Here is a 9,744-nt window from a genome sequence, read left to right as displayed (position 1 = left end):
CCGGTGAGCAGCGGCCACCGGTGTCAGGGCTGGGGGCGGACCCCGCGGGCTCCCCCACGCCCGCACGCCCGGCCAGCGCCCTGTCCTGACCGTGCCGCCTCGCCCAGGTCTGCTGTGCCACCTGAACGACGCCTGCATCAGCAACCCCTGCAACGAGGGCGCCAACTGCGACACCAACCCGGTCAACGGGAAGGCCATCTGCACCTGCCCCGCGGGCTACTCGGGGCCGGCCTGCAGCCAGGACGTGGACGAGTGCGCGCTGGGTGCGTTCGGCCCGCGGAGGGATGGCAGGCCGGCCGGCCCTTGGCGAGGGGCGAGGGTGGGGGTGGAGAGGGTCTCCAGCAGGGAGGGCCGCCGGCGGGCACTGCTGCCTCTCACCTGTCCCCCCACCCCCTGTCCATCCCCATAGGTGCCAACCCGTGCGAGCACGCGGGCAAGTGCATCAACACGCTGGGCTCCTTCCAGTGCCAGTGTCTGCAGGGCTACACCGGCCCGCGCTGCGAGATCGACGTCAACGAGTGCGTGTCCAGCCCCTGCCAGAACGACGCCACCTGCCTGGACCAGATCGGGGGCTTCCAGTGCATCTGCATGCCCGGTGCGGACGTGGCTGCAGCGCGCGGCCGGGGAGACAAGGCCCTGCCTGGCTGGACCCGGTGGGGTGGGGGGCTGGGCCTGCAGGACAACACGTCTCGGGAGAGGGTGCAGGGGGCGCCCCGGGGGCCGTCGTCCTGGCTTGCTGCCCTCGCCATCTCACCCACCGCCCACCTCCCCAGGCTACGAGGGCACCTACTGTGAGCAGAACACAGACGAGTGTGCCAGCAACCCCTGCCTGCACAACGGGCACTGCCGGGACAAGGTCAACGAGTTCTACTGCCAGTGCCCCACGGGTGAGGCCCCGCCACGGGCCGCCGCATGCACGTGCCCCACAGTGGCGACATCCCCTACACCCCACTGTGGCACCCACGGACCCCAGACACGGACCACAGCACACCATGTGCAGATGCGGCCACAGCACCTTTCTGGAATTGCCTGGGGCCAGTGCCCTTGCAGGCGCTTGGTCACACCCAGGCTCGGCCACAGGACCCACCCTGCCACTTCCTGTGGGCAGTGGGCACAGTGTCCTCTGCTTCTCACGGCCTTGCTGGGGTGTGCTGGGGTGCTAGAGGAGCCCTCCTCCTGGCAGAGGGACAGATTGCAGGCCCTTCCCCCCTGAAACCCCATTCCTTCCCAGGAAGGGTGGTATGCTCCCCAGGCCCAAGGGTCCGGCCAGCCCAGCAGCACGCAGCCCCCCCTGCCCCATCCACACCAGACGGAGGACAAAGCAGACAGTGGTCCTGGAGGGGAGGAAGGCGTGGCTGGGCCGGGTGGGTGGGGGAGGCACCGCGGCAGAGCCCAGACCCCCAGGGGGCTGTCCCCATAGTGACAGGAGTCTTTGGGAAAGGGCCCCTCTGTTGGCACTGCCCACCTGGCAGAGGGCTTTGCAGTGGAGGAGCGAGTGGAGGAGCGAGTCGAAGGGCAGAGAAGGTGGACATGCCGGCGGGTCTGTGACCACTACCCCTCCCGGGCAGGCTTCACAGGGCACCTGTGCCAGCATGACGTGGATGAGTGTGCCAGCACGCCCTGCAGGAACGGCGCCAAGTGCCTGGACGGGCCCAACACCTACACCTGCGTGTGCACAGAAGGTTCGGGCTGGGCCACCCCAGGGCCTGAGGGGGGCCTGGGAAGAGCCCCTCCTGCCCCGGGCACTGGGGTGACAGGTCTGGGCAGGGCCCATGCAGGAGCCTCCTCAGCCCCAGCGGAGGCAGAGCCCAGGGGCTGGGCTGTGGCATCCGAGCCGGGGTCCCGTGTGTGCAGAGTGGGTGTTCCTGACCCCCCGCCCTCCATCCCAGGCTACACAGGCACCCACTGTGAGGTGGACATCAACGAGTGCGAACCGGATCCCTGTCACTACGGCTCTTGCAAGGACGGCATTGCCGCCTTCACCTGCGTCTGCCGGCCGGGCTACACGGGCCACCGCTGCGAGACCAACATCAACGAGTGCCACAGCCAGCCCTGCCGCCACGGGGGCACCTGCCAGGACCGTGACAACGCCTACCTCTGCCTCTGCCTCAAGGGGACCTCAGGTGCCGGCCGGGCGGCTGGGCGGGGTGTGCTGCAGGGCTGCGGGCACGCTGGGTGCTGACCCCGGGGCCTCCCCCGCACAGGCCCCAACTGTGAGGTCAACCTGGACGACTGTGCCAGCAGCCCCTGTGACTCGGGCACCTGCCTGGACAAGATCGATGGCTACGAGTGTGCCTGCGAGCCGGGCTACACAGGTGGGGGTCCCCGCAGGGGTGGGGGTAGTCAGGGTGCAGGCCTCTGCCCAGCAGTCAAGCGGTCGGCCTTGGCCTCGGGGCAGAGCCGGGCCCCCCCCTCCCCCCCGCCCCCCGCCAAGCAGCCACTGCCCAGTCGTCCACTTGGCGGGCTCCCCGGGTGGGGGGTGCCCACCCCTGCCCTGTGCACTTTGGTCCTGCGGCACCCCGTCCTGCTCAGAGGGACCTGAGGGAGGGGGCATGGCCCTTGACATGGCAGGCTCCGTGCCGTGCCCCGCCCCCGCGTCATTCTGTCCCCGTAACCCCGCCAGGGAGCATGTGCAACATCAACATCGATGAGTGTGCGGGCAGCCCCTGCCACAACGGGGGCACCTGCGTGGATGGCATCAACGGTTTCACTTGCCGCTGCCCCGAGGGCTACCATGACCCCACCTGCTTGTCTGAGGTCAACGAGTGCGGCAGCAACCCCTGTGTCCACGGCGCCTGCCAGGACGGCCTCAACGGGTAGGGGCACCCCTCCCAGCCATGCCCCTTGCCGCCCTGGCCCATGCCTGTCCTGGGCACGGCATCTGCCCACGAGTGGCTGTCCTCGCTCTGCACGTGTGGTCACCGCCTGGACTGCCCTTTCCACCTGAGTGGCGGCCACCATCCACACGGCTGTCCCGAGCAGGCAGGGAGGTGCTGGGGGCCGGGCGGCTGGGGCCTGGGCCGCGTCTGAGCTGCGGGGGCCCTCGCTCAGGTACACGTGCGACTGCCACCCCGGCTGGAGCGGAGCCAACTGCGACGTGAACCACAACGAGTGCGAGTCCGACCCCTGTGTCAATGGCGGCACCTGCAGGGACATGACGGGCGGCTACGTGTGCACCTGCCGAGGGGGCTTCAGTGGTGGGTGCCCGGGATGGGCGTCAGGCAGGCGCCTTCCAAGGAAATGGGGGGGGAAGGGGGCTGGGGAGCAGCACTGACCACTGCCGCTGCCCTCAGGCCCCAACTGCCAGACCAACATCAACGAGTGTGCCTCCAATCCGTGCCTGAACCAGGGTACCTGCATCGACGACGTGGCCGGCTACAAGTGCAACTGCCCGCTGCCCTACACAGGTGAGGGGCTGGGGCCGGGGTTGGGCTAGGCCTGCGCCTATGCTCCACCGGTGAGGGGCCGGGGCAGGGGGACTCGGGCTGAGTGGCCTGCATTTGCCCGCGAGTATCCTGGAAGGTCCTTTGGCACAGAGGGCAGGGGGTGGGGGTGTTCGTCATGCTGCCAGCCCCAAAGTCTGTGGCTCGCTCCCACCGGCCCGTCCTTGGGGAGAAGAGGAGGCCGTGTTCCTCGCAGAGCTTGGCAGCCTTGGCAACACCGCGGGATGCTTCTGCTCCGTCCTACAGCGTCTCTGGCTGGGGGGCAGGGTTAGCCCCAGCCCGGAGCCTTGGGCCCTCTCCCGGCTGCGACCCGGTGGGTCCTTTCTCTGCAGTGAGGACAGTTTCTGTGCCAGCTCATCCCCAGGCCTGGTGTCTGGCGAGGCTGCCCAGGAGCCCAGCCTGAGTCCCCGCTGGGCCTTGTCCACACAGCCTCCACCCGGCCGGGGCCTCTGGGGCCCGCCACCCTCCCCCTCTGCCTGCTGGTTCCTCTGGCGGGGGGGCCCTCTTTGTGTGAGAGAACAAGGCGCCCTCTGTCCTGGCTGAGCGGGGAGGGACCGTGGGCTGGCTCGGGCCGTAGGAATGGTTCCTCGCTCCAAAGAGAGCTTTGCACGGGAGTAAGGGGGAGGCCTAGTGGCATAGTGGTTATACATTGGGCTGCTAACAGCAAGGCCAGCAGTTCGAAACCACCAGATGCTCTGAGGGTGAAAGATGAGACTCTGCTCCCGTGGTTGGGGCGAGGGACTCGGAAAAGTAAATCCCACGTTGTCTGGGCCTCAGATTCTCCAGGGAGGGGCAGGAGGTGGACCCACTGGCCTGGTCAGGTGGACGAGGACACTTGTCCCACGGCCTTGTGACACTGGCCAGCTGCCGTGGCCGAGTCCCCTCCCAAGGCCACCCAGGCCTCCTCACCAGTGGGCCCCGGGCCCTGCGGGCGGGCGGGCCGCCTGTGCTGACCACTTCCTGCCTGCCTGCTTCCTGCTTCCCCCTTGCACAATTGTCGGAAGCGCTGGGGAGCTTCCTGGTTGCGCGGGTCACTGTGGAGACTGGCAGAAAGAAAGGCCTGGCCCCGCGCGGGGCCGGCCAGGCAGATAGCCGGCGACAGGGCTGATAGCGAGTCTGTCCCTGCTGCCTCAGGCCAGCCCTGGGCCGTCAACAGGAAGCTGCCATGGGGAAATGGAAAAAGGCCCGGTCTTGCTGGCCCTTGTTCCCATGGCCCGGCGGGAGAGCAGCGGGGCCTGCTGAGGCAGCATGTCCCGCTTGGAGTGGGGTGGGGGTGGGCGGCCGAGGGCAGGTGCAGCCCCATGACTCCCTGGGGGCCTGGAGGGGGCTGGCAGTACACAGCAGCCAGGTGCCCCACAACCTGGCCTGGGTCTCACTGGTGCCCTCTCCCCCCACCCCATCCCCAGGAGCCTCGTGTGAGGCAGTGCTGGCTCCGTGTGTGCCCGGCCCCTGCAGAAATGGAGGCCAGTGCCGCGAATCCGAGGACTACGAGAACTTCTCCTGCGTCTGTCCCCCGGGGTGGCAAGGTGGGCACCGCCTCACTCTGCCTCATTACGCAGGGTGGGGAGCGGGGCCTGCCTGCCGGAGCTGGGGTTCTATAATCAGGAACAGTCAGGGGGCCTTCCCATCCATCCAAGTCTCTAGAACCTTGCTGACCACAAAGTGTGTGTGTGTGTGTGTGTGTGTGTGTGTGTGTGTGTGTTGGGGGTGGGGGGTGGCAGCAACATTGGACACACACTATCCTTCCTGGGAGACTGTCCTGGGCCGAGGGGGAGCGGAGAGGGTAACAGAGCCTTGGTGACACCCCCGCCTGACCCCCAGGGCAGACCTGTGAGATTGACATCAACGAGTGCGTCAAGAGCCCGTGCCAGCATGGTTCCGCCTGTCAAAACACCCAAGGGGGCTACCGCTGCCACTGCCCGGCCGGCTACAGCGGCCGCCACTGTGAGACAGACGTTGACGACTGCCAGCCCAGTGAGTGCAGGCCGGCCGGCCGGCGGGACAGCCTGTCCCGGGGCTCCCTGGGAGGCTCTGGAGCCAGGGTCGTGCCTGATACTGGCTGGTGGGGGCACCCCTGGGTGTAGGGTGGGCAGCATGAGGCCAGGCTCTTCAAGGGTGGGGTGTGCCCGCCGTGTGCCCCCCTGGCACGCCTCCACACATGCTCAAGCCTGCCCCTCCTCCCCAGACCCATGCCACAACGGTGGCTCCTGCACCGACGGCGTCAACACGGCGTTCTGCGAGTGCCTGCCCGGCTTCCAGGGCGCCTTCTGCAAGGAGGACACCAACGAATGTGCCAGCAACCCCTGCCGCAATGGTGCCAACTGCACGGACTGCGTGGACAGCTACACCTGCACCTGCCCGGCCGGCTTCAGCGGCATCCACTGCGAGGACAACACACCAGACTGCACGGAGAGGTGCGCCCGCCGTGGCAGCGCCCGTGCCCTGGCCCAGGGCCTCCTCCTGCAGGGCCGGTGTGCCTCCATGCCCCAGGCAGCAGGGCCCTTGTCGGATACACATCTTGTTCCCCTCATTGCCTTGGCTGCCGGGAAGCTCGGCGTTCAACGCCGCGCTCCCCACTGCTCTCTGTGCCGCTCGGTCCTGGCGGGTTTCATTAAGTGCCCTGTTCTGGGATCCCCAAGGTCAGCAGTTCAAAGCCACCAGCTGCCCCGCAGGAAAAAGATGATACTTTCTATGCCTGTAAAGAGAGGGACAGTCTTGGAAAAACAACCTCCCCCCCCCCAGGGGTAGTTCTCCCCTGTCCTGAAGGGTCTCTGAGCCAGCGTTGCCTCGATGGCAGGGACTCTGTTCCGACGTCATCAACTCCCCTCTTAGTTATGGACCCAGCGGAGGTGGGGGGGTGACGTGTCGGGGGTGCGCCCTGGGGCCCAGGTGGGGAGTAAGGGTAGCCTGGGCAGGAACGGGGCTGGCAGCCTGCAGAGCCGCACCATCATCCCCCTCCTGCTCATGCCCCCAGCTCCTGCTTCAACGGCGGCACCTGCATGGACGGCATCAACTCCTTCACCTGCGTGTGCCTGCCCGGCTTCACGGGCAGCTACTGTCAGCATGACATTAATGAGTGTGACTCAAGGCCCTGCCTGCACGGCGGCACCTGCCACGACAGCTACGGCACCTACAAGTGCACCTGCCCCCAGGGATACACCGGCCTCAACTGCCAGGTGGGCCGCCAGGCGGAGCGGTGCGGCGGGAGGGATAGGGGACAGAAAACAGCCCATCGGCAGTGCAGAAAAGACCCCCCAGGAGCCTCCCCCAAGTCCTCAGTCATAAAATGCTCCCAGCCACCGGAGACGCCGTCCAGGCTGGAGGGGCACCGGCCAGGTGATTCTGCCCAGGGCCCTGAGAGCAGGTTGGGCCCCAGCTGAGAGCGGACCGGCCCAGGCCTGTGCCCCACTCCCCCCTGTGGGTGTGCCGGGAGGGCCCCCTGGTTCCCTCCTGACATCAGCCCACCGTCCCCAGAACCTGGTGCGCTGGTGCGACTTCTCACCGTGCAAGAATGGCGGTGAGTGCTGGCAGAACAACACAGAGTACCGCTGCCGGTGCCACAGCAACTGGACCGGCCTCTACTGCGACGTGCCCAGCGTGTCCTGTGAGGTGGCCGCTCGCCAGCAAGGTAAGGGGTTGCCGGGCTGTGGGGGAGAGGGGGCGCGGGCTCCCAGGGCCAGCCTGGGTTCACTGTCCAGCCACCCCCCACAGGCGTGGACATTGCTAACCTGTGCCGGCACGGCGGGCTCTGCGTGGACACGGGCAACACGCACCACTGCCACTGCCAGCCCAGCTACACGGGCAGCTACTGCGAGGAGCAGGTGGACGAGTGCTCGCCCAGCCCCTGCCAGAACGGCGCCACCTGCACCGATTACCTGGGCGGCTACTCCTGCGAGGTGGGCCTACAGTGGCGCTGCCGTCACACCGTGTCTGTCTGTCTGTCACGACGTCTGTCTGTGTGTCTGCCTCGCTGCTCCATCCCTGCACACCAGTCTGCCGAGAGTGTCTGTGCAGGGGCTGGGCATGAGAGGACAGGACTGTGGCCGTGAGCACGGTGTGCCCGCGCTGGGTCTGTGCCCTTGGGCTCAGGCTGAGGAGGGGCTGTTCTCTCACGGCTGGGCTCCACACAGGTGGCATGGGACCAGCCACTCTGCCCCGCCCCGGGCAGCACCTCATGGCTTCCCAGTCCTGTGGCCAGTGGGAGGCCTCACCGGGCAGAGGGCAGGGCATGGCGCCACCCACCTGCGAAATGAGGTGGGCGCTGTGCCCTGTCACTGCTGAGACCCCACGTCTCTCGGCAGTGTGTTGCTGGCTACCACGGGGTGAACTGTTCCGAGGAGATCAATGAGTGCCTGTCCCGCCCATGCCAGAATGGGGGCACCTGCATCGACCTCACCAACACCTACAAGTGCTCCTGCCCACGGGGGACCCAGGGTGAGGGAGAGCTGGGTGCAGGCTGGGTGGGAGAACTGGCCGTGGGGCACCCAGGGTGAAGGAGGGCTGGGTGAGAGAGCTGCCCGGGGTGGGGGTGGGGGCCCTGTGAGCCGGCCCGCCCTTGTAAACACCTGTCCCCGCAGGCGTGCACTGCGAAGTCAACGTAGATGACTGCGCCCCGTCGGCGGGGCCCGGTGCTCGGAGCCCGCGCTGCTTCAACAACGGCAGCTGCGTGGACCAGGTGGGCGGCTACAGCTGCATTTGCCCGCCCGGCTTCGTGGGCGAGCGCTGTGAGGGGGACGTCAACGAGTGCCTGTCCAACCCCTGCGACGCCCGCGGCACCCAGAACTGCGTGCAGCGAGTCAACGCCTTCCATTGCGAGTGCCGGCCTGGCTACACCGGTGGGCACCTGGGCAGCGGGCAGGGGGGCACGGCGGGCGGGGCGGCCCAGAGCGCCCCTCACACCCCTGTCCCTTCCCAGGGCACCGCTGCGACTCGGTCATCAACGGCTGCAGGGGCAGGCCCTGCAAGAACGGGGGTGCCTGCGCAGTGGCTGCCAACACCGCCCGGGGCTTCATCTGCAAGTGCCCTGCGGTAGGTGCTGCCCGCCACCCCAGGGCAGCCAGTGGGGTCAGAGGGCGCAGCTAGCAGGGGGTGGGATTTCCACGTTGTCCCTGCCGTCCCCACATGGGGCCCCCAGGAGGGGCATGCGCCCCGGCCCCGAGCCACACTGACCCCCCACACCCTCCCTCTGCAGGGCTTTGAAGGTGCCACCTGCGAGAATGACGCCCGCACCTGTGGCAACCTGCACTGTCTCAACGGCGGCACCTGCCTGTCAGGCCTGCGCAGCCCCACCTGCCTGTGCCTGGCCCCCTTCACCGGGCCCCAGTGCCAGTTCCCGGCGAGCAGCCCCTGCGTGGGCCGAAACCCCTGCTACAACCAGGGCACCTGTGAGCCCTCGCCCGAGAGCCCCTTCTACCGCTGCCTGTGCCCCCCCAAGTTCAACGGACTGCACTGCCACATCCTGGACTACGGCTTCGGGGGCGGCGCCGGGCAGGACATCCCCCCTCCGCAGATCGAGGAGGCCTGTGAGATCCCGGAGTGCGCGGCCGATGCGGGCAACAAGGCGTGCAGCGTCACCTGCAACAACCACGCTTGCGGCTGGGACGGGGGCGACTGCTCCCTCAACTTCGACGACCCCTGGAAGAACTGCCCCCGCGCGCTGCAGTGCTGGGAGCACTTCAGCAACGGCCGCTGCGACGCCCAGTGCAACTCGGCCGGCTGCCTCTTCGATGGCTTCGACTGCCAGGGCAGCGGCGGGCAATGCAAGTGAGTGTGCGGCGGGCACGTGAGGGTTGGACGTCCCGCCAGCGGAGCGGAGTGAGCTGATGGGGGCTGGGGGGGTCGGGCCCAGAGCGGGATGCGCCTTGGGCACCTGGGAGACGGGGAGCAGGCCGGGCGATGGACGGAGGCCCGGGCTTGGTTCTGGGGCCACCAGGAGGCCGTGGGCAGCGGGCGCGTGCCCAGCCTGAGCTTGCCTGTCCCGCAGCCCGCTCTACGACCAGTACTGCAAGGACCACTTCAGCGACGGACACTGCGACCAGGGCTGCAACAACGCCGAGTGCGAGTGGGACGGGCTGGACTGCGCCGAGCGCGTGCCCGAGAGGCTGGCCGCGGGCACGCTGGTGGTGGTGGTGCTGATGCCGCCTGAGCAGCTGCGCAACGACTCCTTCCACTTCCTGCGCGCGCTCAGCCGGCTGCTGCACACCAACGTGGTCTTCAAGCGCGACGCGCAGGGCGCGCACATGATCTTCCCCTACTACGGCCGCGCCGAGGAGCTGCGCAAGCACCCGCTCCGGCGCGCCGC

General features: G+C 68.2%; 1 protein-coding gene across 1 annotated transcript in view; it reads left to right on the top strand.

The window, feature by feature from the left end:
* NOTCH1 (notch receptor 1) overlaps window positions 1-9,744 on the top strand; it is a 35,258-nt gene that overhangs the window by 17,886 nt on the left and 7,628 nt on the right. The window contains exons 7-26 of the mRNA XM_045289354.1: window positions 108-263; window positions 410-595; window positions 774-887; window positions 1,569-1,682; window positions 1,890-2,123; window positions 2,205-2,315; window positions 2,624-2,816; window positions 3,052-3,197; window positions 3,294-3,407; window positions 4,850-4,969; window positions 5,265-5,417; window positions 5,629-5,857; window positions 6,418-6,619; window positions 6,918-7,071; window positions 7,155-7,339; window positions 7,745-7,877; window positions 8,021-8,278; window positions 8,359-8,471; window positions 8,635-9,206; window positions 9,427-9,744. Of these exons, the coding sequence (XP_045145289.1) occupies window positions 108-263; window positions 410-595; window positions 774-887; window positions 1,569-1,682; window positions 1,890-2,123; window positions 2,205-2,315; window positions 2,624-2,816; window positions 3,052-3,197; window positions 3,294-3,407; window positions 4,850-4,969; window positions 5,265-5,417; window positions 5,629-5,857; window positions 6,418-6,619; window positions 6,918-7,071; window positions 7,155-7,339; window positions 7,745-7,877; window positions 8,021-8,278; window positions 8,359-8,471; window positions 8,635-9,206; window positions 9,427-9,744 (3,805 nt within the window). The remainder of the gene's footprint in view (window positions 1-107; window positions 264-409; window positions 596-773; window positions 888-1,568; window positions 1,683-1,889; window positions 2,124-2,204; window positions 2,316-2,623; window positions 2,817-3,051; window positions 3,198-3,293; window positions 3,408-4,849; window positions 4,970-5,264; window positions 5,418-5,628; window positions 5,858-6,417; window positions 6,620-6,917; window positions 7,072-7,154; window positions 7,340-7,744; window positions 7,878-8,020; window positions 8,279-8,358; window positions 8,472-8,634; window positions 9,207-9,426) is intronic.

This window comes from Echinops telfairi, unplaced genomic scaffold, assembly GCF_000313985.2.
Source record: "Echinops telfairi isolate 266 unplaced genomic scaffold, ASM31398v2 ScPeMD7_25;HRSCAF=90, whole genome shotgun sequence".
In the NCBI taxonomy this organism is placed as follows: domain Eukaryota; kingdom Metazoa; phylum Chordata; class Mammalia; order Afrosoricida; family Tenrecidae; genus Echinops; species Echinops telfairi.
Note: the sequence above shows the minus strand (reverse complement) of the source record. Positions and strands in the feature narration are given on the sequence as shown.